Here is a 23,030-nt window from a genome sequence, read left to right on the forward strand (position 1 = left end):
CTAAAGCACGCAAAATCCATTCTCTACACTTAGACCACCAGTGACTAAGGATGGATTAACTTCCTGCCTCCAATACTGGTGCCTTAATTAAAGGAAAATAGCATTGCAATCTGGGTACCAGCTTTCTGGCTACAAACAACAAAAACCCTGAGCTCAGCTACATACTGCAGTAAAAACCTTTGCTCTAGCTTTAGCCATGATGTCAGTGATGGGATATTCTAACAGCTGCTTTTAATTTACTTTAAAAAGAAGAGATTTGGCAACTATGTAGGTTTGCACCTTCAAAGTATACAGATATAAAAAGTCGATGTCCTGTAATATTAACCGTTTTGGAGTCTCATTGTTTTAATGCAGTGATGACAGCAGGATTCACAGCTTTTTAAAATATTAGGCATCTGTACACAGAAAAATAAAAGAGTGTTTTCACTTAGTTTTAATTACCATCTTACAGCAAGCAATCCTCTTGTATGGTTAAAGGCATCGGGGTTCATTAGTGCAAATTTAACTCAGCAAGAATTTACATTTGCTCAACTTGACTGAGCAGCTGAATAAAGCACAGATCTCACTGATATATAACCAGAAAAGGGCAGCTGAATAAAGAACAGAAGCATAAGTTAAACCAAAGAAAACATTATCTTGTACTTTGGATTACCAGTAGTCTTATGTTGTGCATGGAAGTGGTTGCAGAAGCAGGAAAGAGGGAGAAAGGGTATGGGAAAGCAAAAACTTGGGACATGTTAAGCATTTGCCAAATAGTCAGTACGCTATGCCACTTAGAAAAGAGTGATGGTACCAGACAGACATTTAGTGCCTTATTTTCTTCTTGTTTTACTGAATAGCGTGCTGTGTATTTGTGGATCTACTGTGCATATCCACCACCAGATGCATGCGCTCTATTTGCACGCATGCATGGATAAACAGCTGGTGCTTCAGCCTTGTGTGCATGTAAATTGAGCATGTGTGCATACATATTTCGTAGCGGGAAAGTGGAGGATTTGCACATTTTTCTGGCACAAATACCTTCAACCCACCTTACCAGCCACCTGTAGTTGCGGCAGGACCACATCCATCTTTAGAAGCTGAACATATTTAACAGAAATCCAGAGACAAAAGTATTAGACAAACATGTAAACAGGCAACAGAAGGCAGCTGCATATGCGTCATGCATTTTCTCTACCTACAAATATAAATTCACACTTTTCATTCTTCATACACTAGTGTGGTTCAGAGACCACATGGCAGCATATTTTATTAAAAGTAATGTGCAAATAAGATGCATGATACCTGCAAACAGCATGGAGTTTCCATTTGTAAAAAGGTACAAGTAACAGTACAAAATTAGAATACCTACTACTCATTTCAATAAAATGAAGTCTGGCATAGAAATACATATGCTGTATTATTTACACCATTAATTTACAAAAGATAGTTGCATAAAACAAAGCTATAAAATAATTAGAAATATAGTTTTTTTTTTATGAGGAATGTCTTCCCTGTATAAAAACTAGAGTATTTTGGCAATTCTGGTTTATTTGAATAAAAACGTATTTATTTGTTCTGAATTCATAGCATCATGTCATTTGTTTCTTCCCTTCTTCCTTTCCTTTTTCCCTTTTTAAATAAAATTCCACACTGAGGTAGTATGTCAAAGTATTTCTTTGGTTCCAGAAATCAATCGCGAGTCCAAAAGGAGCTATGTATCCAGATCACAGGATTTGAAAGTAGAAGTCCTAAAGTTTTCCAAGGACTCTTTGTAAGTATAAATGCTATTTTCTTCTCTAGAAACTGTCCTTTCTTTCCCTTCTTCATCTGCCTCTGAGTCGAAGTCAAATGAGGCATGAGGATTATTACGGGATGTTTTTGGTTCATAACTTGCTGGCTGCCTACAACTTGAAAGAGAGTCCAGCTGAGGCCTCCATAAAGGCTTTCCAAATGTTCCTGAAAGACAGTAAATATGTAAGTACAGAAATACTGGTGCTAACAGTTTTACGTCTTGCTAAGGGCTGAACATTAGAACACAAGCCAAGGACACACTCAAGTGGGGGGGAAAAAAAAAAAAAAAAAACAAAAGGAGATTTTTCCTAACTATTGTTCTCCCCCCCCCCCCCCCAAATAAAGAACAAAACCATGTGATCACAAGTATAATGCAAGATTCTGCCTGCTGAGACACTAAAAATGTTTCCAAAGTAAATGAGCTGATTGTTCTGGGTAGCTATCAACACACTTCACTTAATTTTATTATCTGTTTTTATGAATATTCTCAATCCCATTCTTCTATTTTGGGGGAGGGAAGGAAGACAGACCAAACTGCAGAGAAATCACAAGACATGTCCTAATGCATAAGTCAGAAGAGTCTCCCTGTCCTGTTCTCAAACAAAAGAACGACACATACCATCAGTATGCAGTTGGGCAAAAATAAAAAAAAACATATGTAAAATTATATAACACCCTCCAGCATGCATTTTGAATGCTAAAACAGTCCTTTTTCTGGCTAGCAGCTCACTGGCTCTGCCAGCCAAATTCTCCCTCCATTCACATCTGTGTATCTCTTTGTCCACAACTGACTAGAATAGACATTCTAGTCAGCCCAAAAAGTATTTGGCATTTCAGTTGAATCTTTATTAATAATTATCTGGATACACTAGCCAGAGAAAAGTTAGTGTGCCTTTCACTCTTTACCATTAAGAAGGCGTTAGCTTCAAGACCCTGACATGAAGGTCCTTCTTTTTTTCCACCGAAGAAAGATACAACCGATGCAAGCCATAGTAGCTGTAAACGATACTTAAAATACCTATTTTCTGAGGAGCATGTGCCACAGATCGATTTTGACACACTCAGTTTTTACAGGCAACTTTACACTACAATCATTGAGAATTTTGTTTTCAAACAGCCATACTTTTAGCATTGCATATTTTCTAGAAATAAAGGTTTAAAGCAAAACTGTAATTTGAGAAGTTACTAAAAATGGATTTGGATGAGGTCCATATCTGCATCAATGATTTGCAGAGCAATTTTGTTCCTAACATAACATGAAAGGATGTGCCTCACAGCATCAGAGCTGCAAATGAATCCTGGCTTCTTAAGGGGGGGGGGGGGGGGGAAATCCAAGCTGTGAATCTTCTGGCTCATGCATCAACAGTGATGTTAATGCCCACTGTCTTTCTTTATAGCAATTGTAGGGGCAAAAAGGGGACTGAATTTGAAGACAATGACGCTGAAGAAGTGATTCCCACAAAAAAAAAAAAAAAAAAAAGAGAAATATATCAAGACTTCTTCCACAGCAGCTACCTCAAGATCTAACCATAAGTTATTTCAAAGAAGAGCGCTAATGATTATGAAGTGCCCAAGACAACAGTGTTGTAACTTGGGTGGTAGCTCAAATACAAATAAGTAGCTCTGCATAGATTTTTAGGGTAGAGGGGAATATAAGCCAACACGGAGCCTCAAGCTCATGTTACCTCCTGGATATCCCTTTATGCAGGAAAACTATTTTCCACAGGAGAGACAGCTGGTTAAGCTGTATCTGCACAGTTCTACCCCAGCAATAGTGGCATGGAGCCAGGAGGCTGTGTGTAGTCCCAGGGCCTCTGCCAGATGTCATGGCATCTGCAACATTTTACGGTCTGAACATCTGGCTTTTGAAGGGGGAAGACTTCAGAGATTTTACCTCCCTCCCCACCCCCAGAGAACAAAGAGCCCAGTGATGCACATTCCCACAGGTTCACTCAGAAGAGTGGGCAAATCAAGGCCTTGAACAACTCTGTTGACACATGAGCCAGGAAATAATCCATGGTATCAGGGCTGCATTTGGCACTCGGATATCACAGGGATGAAAGTAACATGTGTGTTTATATGCATTTTAAACAAACCAACCAAACCAACCCCTCAAATTTAGTGAGCTTCAAAGTTAAAGCAACACTCTCCCCCTTTCCCCCCGCCTCCCCCCGTAACTTGAGTTAAAACTGTAAAACCCTGAGTTAACTCTCTTGTCATTCACACCATGAGAAGAGAAGAGAAAGGAGGGGTAGGCAGGCTTTTTTTTCCACAGTGCCTTACTTTGAAAGGTAAATAAGTTTTGGTACATTGTATTACCACATATACTCATACATAGAAAGTCAGAGTCTTCATTCCTGCCCTGAGCCCTCCTGGAATGCTGCATACCCTTTGCCCATTAGCTAAAAATTTCTGCTATGCCCTAAAGTTTGTGAAGATGCATTTAAGTAAGAAAAACTAGAAGTATCCTAACATTTATGCAAATCTGCCAACTATATTAAGATAAAAATCACATCACTGAAGAGATGTGTGTAGAAAGAAGAATTTGTAAGTGTGAGAGCTTTTTGGTTTGTTTGTTTTGTTTTTAGCTAGGCTGCTATTAAGATCTCTTGTTAATCTAAAAACCTGCTCATTCAGTAGCTTTATTGCAATTACCTTTACCTTCCTGAACTTCAAACATTTGGGACTTTCTATCTAATGCTGCTTAAGAGTCTAGGTTATCTGAGAAGCGAAGAAGGCCCACAGTTAGACCTGGAGGTGAGCTACCTCACTTGGACTAACATGTTTGACCTGAGAACTCTTTCAATGTATGTCAGTTCTGTTTCTCAACACGCCTCAAGCCTTTATAAAACAGGAAAGGGCCCATTTCCCAACTAACTCCTGGTACAAGCCTGAGTTCTGAGCATCTAACTGTCCTCCTATGCTGCAGTGGAGAGCCTACACATAAAGGTCTGCATACTTGACTATGCCGTGCCTGCCTTAAAAAATAGACATTGCAGTAACATAAACAGTTATTACGCAGTAGAGTTCTGTCTACTCTGGAGAGGGAAGAAAAAAAATGAAAAAAATAAGAACACATGCAAAACATCAAGAATAACTCCCAAACTGCCCACCCCCAATTACACCCTGTGTCTCTACCTACCTTTTTTGAAAGTAGCTCTATTTCACATATTGAATCATCTTACATTCAGTGGCACACGCACAAACCAACCCACACAAAGTTGAACAAAACTTGTTTTTTCACAGTGCTAGCTATATGAATATCAAAGCACTACTACAGAGTTACTTCTTGCAAGAGGGGGAAACAAAAAGCTGTGAAATCAATTTTGCTTAGTGTTGCAAGTAAGTAACGAGAGACAACAGTACTGATAGCTTGAATAAAAACAATAGCTAGAACATACCCATAAAAGTGCTGTTACTGATAATAGATGAGGGTTCCAAACTTCTATTTAAATCAAAGGTATCTGAATTCAGGCTTAAGCTTTTTAGTGCAGCTCCTTCATTTTGAGTATAAATGGAGTTAATCAGTTTGCTACTTGTAGCCTGCATCCCAATAATGCCAACACATTGGTCAAAGGGATCTTCTGATGGAGGTGAGTATTGACAGCATTCCTTTTTCTTTAAATATCCAGACTCGTAAGGGTCCAGGCATGCTGCTCTTTGGTCAGGGCTGCAACCTAAAGAAAATGAGAAATTTTTTTTTTTTTTTAAATAGATTTATCATAATATAAGACCAAAGTAGAACTAAATTTTTATTTTTAAACTTACATGTGTTGTATGCTTCAAAGGCCTCAGAGCCGTATGTGTTTCCTTTTAAATACAGAGTCCCTGAGGTTCCCAGATAGTGGCACATGAATGGATCTGCAACACCCTCCAAGTCTGTTTCACTGCCATTATCTAGATGGCAAATGCCTTAAAAATATAATTGACATGTCAGCATATGGTCTTTTCCTAAGCTTTAATTTATGTTTTCCTGAGGAAGTTTTGTTCATTTCAGAACCGCATCTATACAATTACATTCCACAGTATACTTACAGCTTGCTTAAGTTTAACCTAACTTTCTGGTGAACAGGATAATTCTAGGGAGCACTCAATTAATTAGCTTGACAGAGAACGCGTTAGACTTTAGTTCATCATACAGTCCTTGGGTAACAGAATAAATCTGTCCACAGGGACCAGAACCGAGGACTTACTTTCCCTTGGGCACTGGAAGCCAGGGACATGCTATGTCGCCTAGGGCCATGCTGTGTCACCTAGCGTCCTTTTGGAGCACAGAGCAAAAGTGAGAAAGTTCTGGATGGGAGGGTCTGAGGGCATCCCTGGCTGCTAGAACAGCTAAACGTTAGCTGCTGCCTTTCAACTCAGTGGTTCCTGAAAGCTATGGACATGCTCTATGCTTCTTGCTCTGTGGAAAGGCAGCTCCTCTCACTACCTGACAACTGCAGAGCTTTCTCAGCCCGGCTCCAACCCCACCTGCCCCAACCACTATTCTTGACTGCATCTCCACCTCCAGCTCCTTCCCACCAACGCACCTTTTCTTCCCTAACCCAGGTATGAGCTAGACTTTTGATGGCCAGAGGTATCCATGTTAAATTTGCAGCTTTTAACTTGCAGTCTCCTTAAATCTTTCATACTCTGACCCCAAGACCTTTTCCAAAAGGAAAGTTTAATCAATTGTATTATACTAACAGTTACACTGGTACTACCATCCATCTCTACATTCCATGACAAGCATCCTTTTCTAGCTAAAACAGAACATGTCAAGCTGTTATAATTCCTTTTGGATATTTTTGCTTTGGAAACGTGATAATCAGTTTAAATTTACCCTCAAGGCTAGAAAAAAGTAACTTCATGATTTAAGCAAAGCCATAGTGTCATTTGTATGACCAGAACCAAGTTTCTGCTACTACCTTGTTGATGCAATCACATGCAATAAATCACATGCTGTCTCTTAAACATCAGTGAAGATGCTTCATCGGCGTTATTTCCATTATTTAGAAAGACACTAGACAAGCTGCTGCTACTCAGGCAACATGGAAAACGTGCTTAACATTTTACACCTACCATTACTGTCCCTCTGCTGTAAGAAATACCCTCCTATGGAGGATGCAAGGAACTGATGATGACTGCCATTTTCAGATGAACCATATCCATCTTGCCTTTCAGCCAGTGTCCCCTGGGATGACAGGTAACTTGGAATGTCAGCAGGCAAATTTGTTTCATCTGTGGTGAAGCAAAATATGCACAAAAGCCATCAGCATACTTTAGGATTTGTAGGAGCATTTTTAAATTGGCCTGCAAAGTGCTGAAGATAACGTGCAGTTCACTCTTCTGAATTTGAGTCAAAATACATAAATGTTCCTATACGAAAATTATTGCAAATTAACCACAAACACAACTTTTTTTTTTTTCTTTCCAGCACAAACCTTCAGCTCACACACCTGTATTTGTGATGCTGCAATCTTCATTTCTTCTTCTGGTGTGGTAGATGATGACCACCCACACCAAGGAAGTGCCCACCACGCAGCAAACCACAGCTATGATCACAATGCCAACAGTGGCCCATCCATCATCATCAAGCGATGGGGCAATGTTTTGAGGAGAATCACAGGTGGGAGTAGGAATAACATTAAGACGGATATTGCCTCGCTCTGTTCCAAGTGTGTTAGACATTTCACAAGTGTATTTCCCAGCATCGTCTACATCTGTGTCCACAATAATTAGTAACTGATTGCCTGCAGCAAAGAAATGTCTTTCCGTTACCACGAGAGGGCTGTCATCCTTAGTCCAGTTCAGTCGGGGAGGAGGGCTACCACCTGCAATACACTGCAGGACTGCAGTTTCACCTTTTGTTACAGTTCGATCCAGCAAAGGTCGCAAAAATGATGGTGTTTCTGGAAAGAGAGCATAAGCTTTATGCTTGAAATGACCTTGCAAGAATGGAAACATGTCCCTTTCCTTCACAGCTAAACAGGAAAACTAAATTAAATGCATCAGTAAGACCTAATGAGGCTTATAGTCATTTTCTCAGGGAAAATGCATTCAAGGAGCTTGAACTAAAAGCCTACAGTTTACAGTAATATCAATTGATCAGACCTGGATGTTTGCTTCCCTTACAAAGGTTAAAAAAACCCAAATCATATGTGGTCAAGAATGCAAAGAATTAGGTTAAAAAGAGTAACAAAATGACAGGAAGTTAAAATTAACAAAATATCCTGACTTTAAAGAAAAGCAACAGTCCTTTTTTCTTTTTCAATATATTAAACGCTGTTTCAAATACACACTGAGAAATGAAATATAACTTTTATTACTGTGTATCATAACAGTGATTGTGTGCTGGAGTATATATTTCTTACCTATAGCCATGAATCAGTAAACAGTATTTCAGAGGATTGTTACTACTATAGAATGCTTTGAAAACAGTATTATCTTTAGTCAGTGCATGATTTTTAAAGTGCTCAGCAACAGTTCTGTTCTTCAAGAAGATTTATGCAATTAAGGATTGACAATTTCTTACCTAGGACTGTCAATGTTGCGTTAGCCGATATGCTTCCAGCAGTATTTTGAGCTGTACAGCTATAAACTCCCGTGTCCTCAATTTTCACATCAACAATAAAGAATACATCATCTTCAGGCATGACATGCATACGCCTCTTGCGTGCTGCAGGAAAATCCGTTCCACCATCTTTCTGCCAAGCAATCTGTGGGACAGGATGCCCAACTGCAGCGCACTCTAAACGTGCCATTGCCCCAGCACGAATGGTTAAGTCCATGGGGATCTTTGTAAACGATGGCAGCACTAAAGAAAAGTGAGCGATACTAAAATTAATAATGAATGATAAATGAAACACACTTTTGCTCTTTGGAAAACAGCATATTATTAATTTGAATGCCCTTCCTGTTCCTATAAATCTGTGAAAAACATACAACCTAAATTTTTCAGAGGCCAGTAAATAGAGAGAGAGGGAGTTGTCAAGTATGTGAGACCACCTAGATCAAAATCTCATTTCTGCTATCAGCTTCCTTCACGATCTTACATAGTACCTTGATGCAGGGTATACGCTTACCTCCTGTGAAGAAGAAAAAGATGAATGCTTTCTCATCGTGTTACATAGGCTTTGTCAGACTTATTTGAAACTGGGTTTGTTATTTTTTTCCTGTACTATGGCCTTAAAGTGTTCAGCACAATGAGGCCAGATTAGAAAACAAATAGTGATCTTGGAACCGAATACACCTTAAGAAGTCATCTCGGTGTATTAAGGGACCTTCTAAAAGGCAACGATGAGTAGAAGGGGAAAAAAATAAGTATGCATATCTTCATTAAAATGATTTTATCTTTAAAATCCACAAACAGAAAGTAACATACTTACTGTTTACTGTAAGTTTGGCTTTGACAGAGTAGGATGAACCAAAGTGGTTTGAAATCACACACTGGTATTTCCCTTCATTGCTGAATTCAACGTTGCGTAGTCGAAGGATGGTGGTGTACTCCATCACTTCACCTCCCTGTGCCCGGAGGTGCGCATAATTCTCCATTTCAGCATCATGCAGTAATTCATTGTCTTTCTTCCACGCAAAAGTCATTGGGGAATCACTGCTGCTGGCTGCCGAACATATAAAACTCAAGTTGGAGCCTTTGATTGCTGACTGGGTTTCTGGCTGGACAGTGATCTGTGGTTTAGGAAAATCATCTGCACAGAGGGAAGAAGACAGAAAAAGTAAGACTGAGGAAGAGTAAAATTTATGCAAGCCCTGAGGACTCTTTCAGAAACAGTTTGTAAGCCTTGTTTTATAGGTTTGAGAGAAGAGTCAGACAAGTGGATATAAAATGGATATACAATGCTTTCGTTTTAAATTTCATTAGCTTTGGGGTATTTCAAGATGCCATATTTATGAGTTTATTGTACCAAGTCATCTCTTATTGAAGAGAAAGCACATTTAAAAACAGATTGTGTGTACAGTTTATTCAACAGCAGCACTAAAGAGCAGAGAAATACCCCGATACCTGTAAGAGCTATGCTGAATGTCAGTCATGAAGCCTACCCTTCACCTTTACAACACCTTGGGCTGATATGAACTTTATTGAAAGTTACGGCTCTTCTGCCGTAAGAAACTGCAAGGTAGAGTCCAGGGTTTTCCCCACACCCACAAAAAAATCAAGTTTAAAAAGTCATTGTTCCAGTGATTTGTGGCTTTCTGGTCCATCTTAAAAATGAAGCAGTGCCGAAAATCTGTTAAGCAGAGTAGCCTTCAAGAATTTCAAGAGGTTATTTTCCAGGGGGCTTTTTTGCTATTGAAAAGCTACTGTAAAAGCGCCATTTTGTCAGTTTCCAGAATGAATCACCTTTTGAACTGTTTATGTCGAATGTATCTATGTCACAGGTACAAAAGGAGCAGGCATTAAAATATTTGGTCTCCCAAAAGCAAAAAGTTTTCTATATTCCAATTCGCAAGATGTCTTCCATCTACTGACAGAGACACAAGTCCACGTTTTGCACACACTGCAGGAAAAGCCCTGGGCCCAAACTGCTCCTTACCACGAACCCTGCTCGTGCTGCAGATAGCCAGGTTCTACCGAGCTCCTTTGCCTTCTTATATCTCATCTGTCTTGGCAACAACACACCAGGGTCAAAGTGTGATTTTCTTGAAGAACCTCACCACTGCATGTTGCAAAAGAAAATTGAGATATGCAGCTCATCTGAACTTGAGCTGCCTACAAAATAGTTTGCAAGTCTGGAGCAGAGCTCTACTTATACAGCAATATCGATGGCCTGATCTGGGACCCTAGGTGCGGACCATAAGAATCTCCCAGGCTGGTTAGTTTTCTTACTTCATACCCATGTGTTAAGCCCTCCAAGACAAATTATATCATTTGCACGATGAGTTGATAGTTAAAGTAAAACATAGTAAAACATACTTAAATTACTGCAGTGAAAAGAGAGCTAAACACACTTCCTTTTGTTTTTAGCTGTATTTTCAATAGAATAATAAAATATTTTAAAATTTTAGTTATTTTTGAGGGGGAATGAGAGGATTAGTTAAATAACTACATATTACAAACTACAGAAGAACATTTCAGGATAAAACTCGCAATGCCCTTTTTCTAGAACAGAATAAAATATGCGTGTGTGTGTGTCTGAATACATATTATCACACAGACACACATATATACAGATGTATCACAAACATACGCTCACTCTCTTTTGAAAAATATGTTTCTCATTCTGCAGAAGCCACTTGACAACTATATAATGAAAAATAAGCTATTCATCACATAAATGGTACTATTTCAGCATCATTGTACTAAATTTAAGTAATGAATACAGGTCACAAAAGCATCTATTCATTCTTTGCATAGCGTTATCTTTTGCATAGACATGTCTCATGATTTGTTTCAGCTTGAAAGGTGTAGTTTTAGAAAGCATGAATCATGAATTTTCTATATTTTAGCTTCACAGATATGGAACTCTTGCCTAACATGTGCTTTCCATTAACAATTTTAGGATGTCTCCCTCCTGTCTCCTGCTTGCTTTCAAAATTGTAACTTGGCATGATTTGGAGGATTATACATTCATACAAAGCATATATAAAAGATTATTTATTTTAATTTCAAACAAGACACATCATACTCCTCTTCATAATTCTGTGCAACAGCAAGGGTGCCCATTTTTAACTTATAAAGGCAGGGTGCGTGTGTACACCCAAAGACATAGCGATGGTGCACTGTAAAGATTTAATAAAATAAACAGTGAAACACACACTGTATTTAAAAGGTTATGATTGCTTCTGTTTCACAATTACTTTATGTATTAAATGTAACAACTTACTCTTAGTACATCTCTGCTTGCTAACATATCTTAAAAGTTTTGGAAGCTAAATAAAAACAGGTATTCAGTAACTACAAGAACGATCACCATCCACTGTAGTTGAATAAGTGAGATTTATAAATGTTAAACTTCCAACTTAATTTCTTGCCAGAATGAATTTATCATACATAGGATATAAACTTCATTAGCAATCTAGTAATCAGTAATTTCCTGCAATGTCCATGTCAGCTTCCCCCTTTCAACACTAGCTAAATTATGCACCATCCATTACGCAGTTGTTATTTCACATTAATATATGAAAACATTTGACTGCTAACGGGTGGGGAGAAAAATGTTTGTATGCACTATTTTAAACTATCCTGTGCCTGCTTTGCCACTGAAAAGGGTAAGAGGAGAGAGAATAAAAACTAAGCAATCAGATTTGTTATGGGAGGAAAGTTATGACAAATATGGTAAGCTTTTTTCTCTAAAGTATATAAAGTTTGAATTTTCTTTAGTAGGACAAAAATAAAAAGTATAGAACAAAAATACAGGAAATCTAGTCAAATCTTAATTTTCTGAGAGTTTCAAAGTTCCTACTTAATGTATCAGAGTACACAATCACAGCATTTTAATGCAAGCTATGATGCAAGGGTGCTTATATGCTTACTTTGAATGTTTAGCTTCACTTCGTTTTGAATAGTTGATAATAATGTTACTACACATACATAAAAATGTTTTATTTTGAGATGGATGCTATCACCTCATATTGACGGAGGATAAGTTCCTCCCTTAAGGATTTACAATGCAATGCCTTAAAAGTAAAAATATTTTATTGTGATTCACTCTCTGGCCTATTGAAATGCAAAATATCGGTAGCATAACTGTGGAAATTGTGTGTTTTAAAATACAGTTTAAGTAAAACAGGTAACAACTTATGTGTTCCCAATCGTTTTTAAAGTAGACAACAAGTATACATAAAGAAAGGACAAAGTTGGAGGTAAATCACCTGTACTGGCCTCAAATTTTCTCAGCTTTAGAAGATCTCAACTCTTACAAAGTATGAAAGTAATTTAGAAATAATCAAAACCAAAAATAGCATCTTAAGTTTGCCATAATGTGCGTCCTTTAAAAATGAAAGTTATCTAAACAATATCTCTACTTTAAACCTAGAAGCATATACGTTTACCACCACAAACTGCTGAGCTTTTCTCTGCACACCATATTGTATACTATGTAAGCAAGCTGCACGTGAAACAAGAATCAGGAAAACGTTACTCCCCAGCTTGTACGAAGCCGCAAGCCTCTACATCAAAGTTTGGGAACAGAGAAGCAAATGCTAGCAAATATTAAGTCCCCTCCGTTTTGTTAAAGAAATCAAAGCACATCAAAGAAAACACTACAAAAATCAATCCATTCAGCAAAATTTGTTTTATGGAACGAGGAATACGGGCTATACTCACCACAGACAAACCCGTCTAGGCTGACGGCAAAAATACTTCTGCCTTTTAGAAGCTGAGGATGGGCACAACTGGCATTTACAAAGCTTTGAAAGCTGTTCTCTGACACCCACTGCGGTAGCCATTTTAACTGGCAGTCACACAAGAGACTCGATGTGTTTAAGTGCCTGCGAAAAAGCAAATACACATTGAACACTTGTTTGCTTGTTTATCTGTTTGTAATACAGATCCACACAAGCACAAGTCAATAATATAAACTTTAACCTTAATAAATATATTACTAGAGAAAGAAGCCAATGTTACTTAGCACACGTGATGATACCATTGTCAGGACTTTTAAATTTTACAAAGCAGAAATGTTTTAATTTCTGCTCTCAGTTTCTGTCATGAGTCCAAGCAGTTGGACAAGTTTGCACTGCAGTAGTTACAAAACGGCAAACAGCAGTGGGACATGCAGAATGGGCACACAGGGAGAACAGTCCGGAAGGGAGGAGCTCTGAGCGCTAAAGCTGAATGGCTCTGCAAGAAAAACTTTTGAGCCAATTTCACTCCCCCATTTCCACTTCAGTCAGAATTTATATTGGGGAAAGTATTTAAAAAGGCGGGTGGAAAGATGAGCAACCGTCAGTGCTACTGTAACAACTGCAGAACTGATTATCAGTTCATCTAACTTTTGTGAATAACTACGTTCATAGAGGGGAAAAAAGCGTGAAGAAACCAAAGGGATGTTCTGTGAAGCATACTGAATCAGGAGCTGAAGTAGGAAGAATTCTCAGTTTCGGATTAAAACTCTGAATAACCCTAAAAAAAGTAGATTAAGTTAAGTAATGAAACTCCTCTCTTCAAAGTTTGCAATATTATCTGTTCTTGGAGGAAAAGCAGATCCAGGGAGAGAAATACTTTTAGTCATAAACAAAGACATATCAATTAGCACAAAAATTCTTGAACGTTTCTTGAAGGAAAGGAAGAGAAGCTCTATGCGCTCTTCTCACATCAACACTGCATGGATAAGGCCCATGGATGTCAGCTCATTTTTTCACATCTAGATGAAACAGGTCATCTTTCACTAAAGCGCTAAGGGCATTTTTGTTCTTCTTAGAAGAGAGAGAAAACAGAGCACTTCTTAGCTACCTTGATGCAGTATTTGTCATACCATTTCCAGATAACAGGGCCTCTGAATAAAATGACTAGATAGGAATTTATACTAAACAATTTTACTTCTGGGAAAGTACTTCCCATCACCTCTCTACATCTTCATCAGCCGTAATTGATGTCTACCAGGTGTTTCAGAAGAGACAAAAATCTCAAGAATTCCGAGTTATTTGTCAGTCCTGTGTTTCCACTGCTTCTCTTGTGCTAAATCCAGCAATTGCCCCCCCAGCTAGCTGAGCAAGTTTGGCAAACTAATCAAGCAACGCCACCACATCCAACTCAAGGTAAAGGAAAGGCAGACGGTACCTGGCTAGGGGTAGAAGTATGGCTGCTGCCTTCTACAGGAATTGGAGCTATGCAGGGATAAAGATAACGTCAAACTGAACTCTTTGAACGAACCAAATTTAGAAGGCTGATCATTGCTTTCTCTATGGCACCCAACAATAGATAATACCATAAGATGAAACAGACAGCCAACTGCTAAGGTGACCAAGGACAGAAGCCTGGAGAACATAACTGAAAAGCTCTAGATAAGCTCCAGACAGTTTCTACGTGTAATGACAAGAGCATCTTTTTATTACTCTTTAGTTTGCTGCCACATTATACAATAGAGCAGATCAGGACAACAGACCTGACTCAGAAAGGCTGATATGAATAAGGGAGAAATGAGATATATGCAACAGAAAGAATGAGCTGTGCTCAAAACACAGTGAACAATGATGGCGTTTTCCCCTTCAGCAAAACTTAGCTGTAAAATCTAATGCATTGATCAACTGGGAAAGAGGATGAAAGGACAAAGAACAAAAACCCACTAAAAGAGCATTCTTCCTGGTGACCGCTTCACGACTTCTGTGATGATCTGCCCCTATGCTACTACAGGATAGAAGGACCCAATTATAAGCACTGACAACCAGGTCTTTACAAAAGAATTATGGTACTGTATTTCACTGGTCCAGTAAGCTGTAGCTTAGTTATAGCACTGCTCATATTATAGAGCATTACATCAAAGTCTCTATTATCTATTAAGGATCAGTCCATTTAAACTGAGGGCCCTAGACACCAAATGTAGCAGAAAATGAACACCTCCCATCCTGTCCTATCTCACCTAAATAAAGTCATCACATGAAAATAAAAAACCCACTGATATACCTTTATTATGTGATTTCAGAGATATGGCAATGAGAATTTACTACTGCATCAGGAAACATCTTACAAGGCTTTTATAAATATACATACATAAGCTATATAAAAACCATATAAACATGTACATATACAATAAATATATGGATACATATTATATTTGAGGTGATGTTTTTAGAAAGAAACTTACAATTCTTTGAGTTTCTTCATTTGTGAAAAAGCATTTCCTTGAACTGACATGATTGCATTGTTACTTAGATCTCTAGAAAAAAAAATAGAGGAAAGAATGATTTATTAACCTGATGCATTTAACATGAAGACTAAAGTAAGTCTGTTACATTAGTAACATACAAAGGATTCCCTAGCTCAATAACCAATGAGATAGCAATAAAGTTCTACAGCATGCTTATATATAAAATTTTCGCTTTAACTCAAAATTTCTTACTCAGTCCAACTCCAAAATAAAAAAACCTTGTTAGAGCACTACATCAACCAAGGTAAGTGTGTCCCTCTCAAACAGTCGTGAGCAAAGCTTGTTAGTCCTATTTTTGTTTCAGTAAGTATCAAAATTCACTTTTTCCAATGTTAGGTTAAATGTGAATTTCTACTACTTACAGGTGTTCAAGTGCATCCAAACCAGAAAATGCTTTCTTTGTAATGGATCTAATCCTGTTTCCTTGTAGTATCCTGAAAAATATAAATACATAATGCAAGATAGATGCAATAAAATGGGGGGAATTTTTGAATCTAGGAAGAAAGTAACAAATAATTGTGTTTGTGGCATTTATTTCTAGCCTGTGACTAATGTTCACCATTCAGCCTTCCCTACTGCAGCAAAATATCTCATCTCTAAAATATACCTGTTTAAACACTTTTGAAAATCATTCTATAATCTAGTTACTGAAGTGGAATAACGTATACAGTTCAGTGATGTGGATTACTCTAAATGTATAAACATAAGCACATTTTTATTTCATAGCTGTGCATTTGAAAATGGCATCTTTTCACTACAATGAAGCCACTTCCACTGGATGCTGCATTACTTTATCAAAGACTATCCCTGTCACCACACCTTCGTAATATTTGATAATACAATTACCACCAGTTCCTATTATGGGACAATCTCATTCATTGTAAAAGGTTTCCATAAACAAGATCAGCCCCTCCATTAGTAACATTTAAAATCTGAGTATATATTTCAGACTAGTTTGACCAGAAAAATCTGGAATTTCTTTTACAGAATAGGAACACTTTATAGAATAGAACAGAGTTTTAAACTTTTCATAGCATAGAATGGAATTTTATCAAGAACAACATGGTCAGAGAAAAATCATCCAAGCTATGGAAAACGTACTGTCACAAGCTTTGGGCTTGTCCCTTGCAATAGGTATGACATAAGCTAAATCCAGTACTCAATTGTTTAAGGAAAGATGAGATACAAATAATGTAGCCATACTCACAGCTTCCTAAGGTTATCCAGGCCAGAGAAGGCACCGTTCATATCTTCAATAGTCCATGATATTTCATTGTTTTTCAGGTCCCTGTTTAAAGACAGGAAAACAAAAATCAAATCATAAGAGTCATTAAAAAGAACCAGGTACATACTTCTTAAAGAGCACGCGGCATTTAAAACAATTTCCCAGATAGCTGTTCTGTAGTATTATCTTGAGAGGCTTTTCCTGATTAGCCATTTCATTGCAATTTTTACTGGGAGAACCTGAAGATTATCTGCTGGATACTTTTTCCACCGATACTTTAGAAGATCACAAAAATAACGAGTTTAAGAACTCTTAGAAAATACACACACAAACTCACAAACACACCCCCGGAAAGATACTCGGATACAGGAATATCGTAAGAGAACGACAGAAAGGGAGGGAATCAATTGTTGCTCCTTCACAACAAAATGCTTTTGCAAGTTTTAGTACAAGAATAGATTTATTAATAAGGGAAGGATATCCTAGGACATCCACAACATAAGCTTAATTATCTGTGAAACACAAAGAGATTGGAGATATTTGTGAAAAGACTGGTACCTCAACAAAGAATCAACAAGTTAGAGCTGGAGAAAAAATTTCTCCGAGGAAAAGTCTAACAGTTCCCACTCTGTAAGCTCAAGACACTTCGCAAGTGTCTGACTTCCTCTCTTGAGGACCTACATCTCTCCTCTGTATACTTAATGAATGCAGCGTACAACTCTCCAAACTGCATTTTAGCTAGATGCCCAAGGTGTGAGTATGTGAGTAAAACCCTTAAATTAAAATGTCAAAATCCTTTTCAAAGCCTGGAGGGAAACGTGATCGTTTCATTCATCTGGCTAACAAATGGGTCATTGATATGCAATTGGAACATTTTTAAAAAGTTAAATATTTTTAGATTCATTTACTTTCTCACCCTTTCCTTAGGCACATACTTCAAAAAACGCTCAAATGCTTAAAACAATTGCTCAGTCAGGAAAATTGTCAACATCCATAGCAACACTTAAGTGTTAAGAGTTCTGTCCTATTTTGACCATAACGGAAAACTTTGATTCAGCAGAGATATAACCATGAATCCGATTCCTAAAGCTGCGGATAGCAGTGCTGCCTGCTACCTTCACAGGGAGGCATGCCTTTCCCTCGATAATGCTTCTGAAAGTTCGTATCACATTTACCACCATCAAATTATTTTTTTTCCTCCCAGAGATTCTTTTTAGTGATGTCCATTATTATACAGCTCAAATGATGGTTAAAAACAGAAAGATGAAATTTCCAGAGATGTAAAACTTGTACAGACTTAAAAGAAAGAGAAAGTCTTCCCTCTCCCAAATACTCTGGAAAAAAAAAATCTTACTGAAAGCAAAATATATGCTCATCTAGGGAATTTAACATAAGGTTTGTAGTTATACATTTCCATAATAAAAAATGAAAACGTTAGACCTTAAAAATCAAGTTCTGTCAACTTACAAAGTCTGCAGACTGGAAAGTCCCCGGAAGGCACAATCAGCAATGTAGTTTACTTTGTTGTTTCCAATGTGCAGTCCAACTAGTAGGCTTAAACCAGCAAAGCTTGAATCATCTAACCTTGCTAAGTGATTGAACGTCAAATCTCTGCAAGTTCAAGGAAAAAAATGTATCTTAATGTTTATTCTGGAGTGTTTATGACTCAGTTCAACCCAGGTGAATTTTCAGTTGGCGGAAAAATTCTTTCCATGACAACTATCACAAAACTTACTACATAATTTTTGATTATAGAAGTTGTGTAGTATTTCCAATAATTCACCAATTACTGCAGAATAGATTTCTTTCATTTGAAAATGACTGTGTCAAAGCTTTAGTACAACTGCCACAGCAAAATGAAGCAGTCACGGTTGGCTTCCACTTCTTTCAACAAAATATAACTGTCTCACACAAAAAAGTTGTTGTCACCTTGGAAACTTTGTTATGAAAAATTCACAGATCAGTGGTAAGAAGCTCATGCTTTGGCATGTATCCTGTTTTCAGAACTGGAATAAAATAAAAGCTACTCACAGCTCACTGAGTTTTTGGCAAAATTCCCAGGCATCAGGACTGATCCTGCTGATGGCATTTTGGCTGAGATGGAGTTGCTGCAGCATCAGCAAGCCATAAAGCCAGCCTTTGGTTACCTCTGTTAAGTTGTTATGGTCCAGCTGCCTACACATACACAGACAAACAGACAAAAAGCATAAAGTTCAGAAACTCACAAAAGCGCATGCTGTGCCATGGGTCTACATCTAACTTCATGCTACTGGCTACATAGCTGCATACTTAGTTTACATTTACAGCTGTATGCATGCATTCAGAACATGCTGTTTTATATATTCACGTATTAATGTTTGGTGCTTTTCAAACCATGCCGGAACAGCTTAATTCAAAAAAAACCTTCCAATTTTATCATGCAATTCTCTTCATTCTGTGCAATTCTACCAAATTGCAGAACGTATGAAAGTTTACACTTACAAGACTTCCATGTTGGTTAATCCCCAGAAGGCGCCATCCATGAGCCTAGTAACCCCGTTTCTCTGCAGTTTTAATGATTTCAAAGCTGGAAGTCCTTGGAAAGTAAGCCCATCTATTTTTTTTATTTTGTTGCGATTCAGCTCCCTGCATCAATAAATTTTACAGTTACAGCAGGATAAGTTTATCTGCATGTTAGCAATCTTTCTTCACTCTCTGGAAACAAATCTTATTTAAATAGCTATGCTGCACATAGAACGACAGAGACAAGTTATGATAAAATTCAAACATTTTACTGCAATACATTATATTTAACCAGGCTTATACTACTTGGTATTTTGGATAATGAGGACAAGTACTTGGTAATTCTTTGATTTTCAAATTTAAAGAATGTACAATGTAGTGATCTAGAATGTAATGATTAGCGCCGTTCTCAAAATAAAAAGGCAAGTTCTTAGTGTTTATCCAGCAGTACAAATATTAATTTTGGCTAGTAATTGCAATGAACAACCAATCAGAAAGAAAAAGTTAATGTTTTTAGTAGTGGATAACAAGCCACAAGTAAATATCCTATGCTGGGTAACCACTCTCTTTTTCATCTGGAGTCGAGCATTCCTTACACAGTCTTCCCTCTTTCCCCACAACTAGCTATGAATTGTTCCTTCTCTCCTAAAGTGGTCTTGGCACTTGCCCTAGTGCTGCTATTCACCCCCCACCCCAAAACACACTTTGTAGTTCAGAGGCTGGGACCCAAACGCATCCTAGAAGGGAGCGGTGATAAGGTATAGTTGGAGGGCAAGCTACAGTGACAGCAGCACTCACTGATACATTATACTTTTTTGCTCTCCACACAATTTCTTATTGTTGATCCTCCTCAGCTCAACACCTGTACCAACTGCAAACAGCTTTCTGAGCCCTGTGGAAAGTGAAGTCCTCCCTCATGTAGCCACGAGGAACATCGTTACTTGTTTTTATAATAGCAATTTTAAACAAGTTACCATTTGCTAAATTAACAGTTATATTTATTAGCAACAATTAACATATACTATGCAGAGATATGATTAGACATTATTAAGAAAAGGACCTCATAGGACAATGAGCGATCTTTTGCCACTTCAAAAAGAACTTTCATCTTTCAATCTGCTTTGCACCAAACCAAAGAGAATCCTCTCCTAATCTCTTCTTCTCCTAGTTCTTCCTAGGGAACTAAAGAACTAAATCTTTCCCTCTCCGTATTTATATCATGATTGTTTTTCAAACTTTCAGCTTTGTAAGAATTTAGCATTTCCCTTTGGTAGCCTGACACATTCTACCCTAACTCTTCTGTCCTTAGACGAGCAAAAGCAGTAAAGCACATGCAGTAAGAATAGCCTGTAGCTCTTCCCCACTCCTCCTCCGAATACTTCTTTCAGGGGACAATGCATTTCTTTTGCCTTCATTGCAAAGTACCTATCTAACATAACTAGATCTGCCTATAGATTTAGTAGTCAATCAGTAGAACTTCTGTAGGTAAGACCATAATCAACTTCTAAAACCTCAGTGTGATCTGAAGAGAAGAAAGTCTACTGAGATCATTAACAAATCCTGAGCTTTGTACAACTGTTCTCACACTCCTCCGTAAGGCTTGAGTAAAACTTTTCTTGCATTTGTGTATACGATACAAGTCACTGTTTCCAAACGTGTCACGGCATTCTACTGCTTTACTGTTTTTATCACATACCTTTTACTTTCAAAGTTAATCCAAGAGACTTCACCATTTTAACTCTGTGCTATCTAATACGGAAAATAATTATTAAGAATTTGACAAAGTCCTGTCCTAGTAGCCTATCCTCCTGTAAACTTTTTGCACTCTTCAAATCAAAAAACAAGCAAACAAACAAAATAAAAAAGATATTTTCCCAATCTCCTTCCTATTCAAGAGTTTTATCTATTTTTTTAATTAGGAAAAACATTTATAGACAACATTGTGCCAGTGAAGCTGACTGAGGTCTGTTTACTTGAACATATTGCTTATTGTCACACTTTCTGAAAAAAAATTCTTTCCCTTCACTCATTGTAACTATGAAAACACAAAAACACACAAAGATTGACCTAATCTCCAGAATGTATAAGTTTACTTCACTTAGTATTTTCTCATATGTCTCCTTATAGGAAAACTGCTGTTACCCCTTCTCTAGCCTTCTCCAGTCTTGCCTTATTTTTTTGTTTTAATGGGCAAATGTAATTTTAAACACAAAGACTATTCACAACTCACTAATATATAAGACTATTTTTGTTCAGTATAAGGCTGCAGTTAGTAAGGGTTGTAGCAATATGTTTTTTGTGTCTGTCTCACTCTGCCTCTCATTAAATTAAAGGCTAAAGTTCAAGCACTGGAAAATCTGAAAACAATTAGTCAATTGTAGGTTGCACTTACAGGTGCTGCAGATGGGAGAGTTTAAACATCTTTTGAGGGATTGCTGAAATTTTGTTCCTGTTCAGTTTCAATACTTGAAGTGTGCTAGACAAATTGTCAAAGGTACCAGGCTCCATGGAGGTTATTCGGTTACTGTTAATGTACCTGTTGAAACAATGTCTAGAAGGTTAAATTTACAGTAATTTAATAAATTTTTAATACCAAGTAGTAAAATACAAAGCTCTTATGCTGCCTATCCCCTGTTAAACGGAATTTCATTTATCACACTAATTAGAGCTCTTGACAGCTCAGTCTATAGTCAAACGGTATTTCAATACCAAAAATTTTGCTCTACTTTGCAGGAGCGTATTACTGGCATAAGATAGTGTGCTGCCAAAGTACAGGATGTTGCGACTGCATTAGTTTATCTTCACTCAGTATAGCTCTGGCATTACAGCATTACTGAATAAGAATCAAGGGAAGATTCAAAAAAGTCCACAAAATTCTATGTAACTCAAGATGGAACCAATTATTAAACCAATTAAGGTTATTTTGTTACATAATTATTTCTCTCAAAAGATACATCTATCAAGATAATTATTTTCACTTTCCGCAAACTAAAATATCTCATTGCAACAACTAATGCATTCAAGTTAGCAATTTATGTTATACTCAAGAGGTGAAAGTGGGAATAAATATTTAATATGAACATCTAATTGAAAAACTTAGTCCCTCAACATACAGCTACCAGTTTAAGTTTCTCAACAAGTTTTCTGAAAATAACTTGAAAAAAAATATAATACAAAGTTTTACTTACAGATACTTGAGCTGTAAAGAAGGAAATGATGACATTTTTAGCTCTGATATGTTGTTGTTGCTTAAGTCCAAAGTTTCTAGACTCTGAAATGGTTTCAGATGTTCAAATAAGATGCTGACAATCTTGTTGCTAGTCCTGAAATTTAAAGACAATAGTTAAAAGACTAATTTCCAGAGTAAACACGTGTTAACTATGTCACTCTGACAGAAGTTATTTCTTAATTCCTCTATTTGAAAATAATTTTTTGTTAAAGAAATACAATATAGTATATCTTCTAAACAAAACATTCATTTCTAGCCATCCCAAGTTACAAATCTGAATGCTATAGATGTGCCAATCAGCATTTCTTAAAAAAAAAAAAAAAAAGGAAAAAGATCCCAGCAAACATAAAGAAACAATTTGCATTATAATCCAGTTACTGTAATTCACAGCTTTTATAAGAAGTAAAACTCTATGATCATCTATTTCTGAGTTGTAGAAATATCTGATATCTGTATTGAGTAGCATGTCACAGTATTGCAATGAATTCAG

At 37.3% G+C, this 23,030-nt stretch overlaps 1 protein-coding gene across 2 annotated transcripts in view; it reads right to left on the minus strand.

Moving 5' to 3' along the window:
• Positions 1-314: 314 nt before the first annotated feature.
• Positions 315-23,030, minus strand: part of LRIG3 (leucine rich repeats and immunoglobulin like domains 3) — a 45,553-nt gene continuing 22,837 nt past the window's right edge. The window contains exons 4-19 of one of the 2 annotated variants that reach the window (XM_068934178.1): positions 22,500-22,634; positions 21,704-21,847; positions 19,291-19,434; positions 18,841-18,984; positions 18,277-18,420; positions 16,792-16,872; positions 15,947-16,018; positions 15,522-15,593; positions 13,043-13,206; positions 9,144-9,464; positions 8,291-8,572; positions 7,215-7,667; positions 6,838-6,996; positions 5,542-5,685; positions 5,175-5,450; positions 315-1,938 (exon numbers count right to left, since the gene is read on the minus strand). In XM_068934178.1, the coding sequence (XP_068790279.1) occupies positions 1,694-1,938; positions 5,175-5,450; positions 5,542-5,685; positions 6,838-6,996; positions 7,215-7,667; positions 8,291-8,572; positions 9,144-9,464; positions 13,043-13,206; positions 15,522-15,593; positions 15,947-16,018; positions 16,792-16,872; positions 18,277-18,420; positions 18,841-18,984; positions 19,291-19,434; positions 21,704-21,847; positions 22,500-22,634 (2,980 nt within the window). In that variant the 3' untranslated portion in view covers positions 315-1,693. The remainder of the gene's footprint in view (positions 1,939-5,174; positions 5,451-5,541; positions 5,686-6,837; positions 6,997-7,214; positions 7,668-8,290; positions 8,573-9,143; positions 9,465-13,042; positions 13,207-15,521; positions 15,594-15,946; positions 16,019-16,791; positions 16,873-18,276; positions 18,421-18,840; positions 18,985-19,290; positions 19,435-21,703; positions 21,848-22,499; positions 22,635-23,030) is intronic. The other variant, XM_068934182.1, reaches the window with a different exon arrangement.

The sequence above is a fragment of the Struthio camelus genome, chromosome 1 (assembly GCF_040807025.1).
Source record: "Struthio camelus isolate bStrCam1 chromosome 1, bStrCam1.hap1, whole genome shotgun sequence".
Taxonomy (NCBI): domain Eukaryota; kingdom Metazoa; phylum Chordata; class Aves; order Struthioniformes; family Struthionidae; genus Struthio; species Struthio camelus.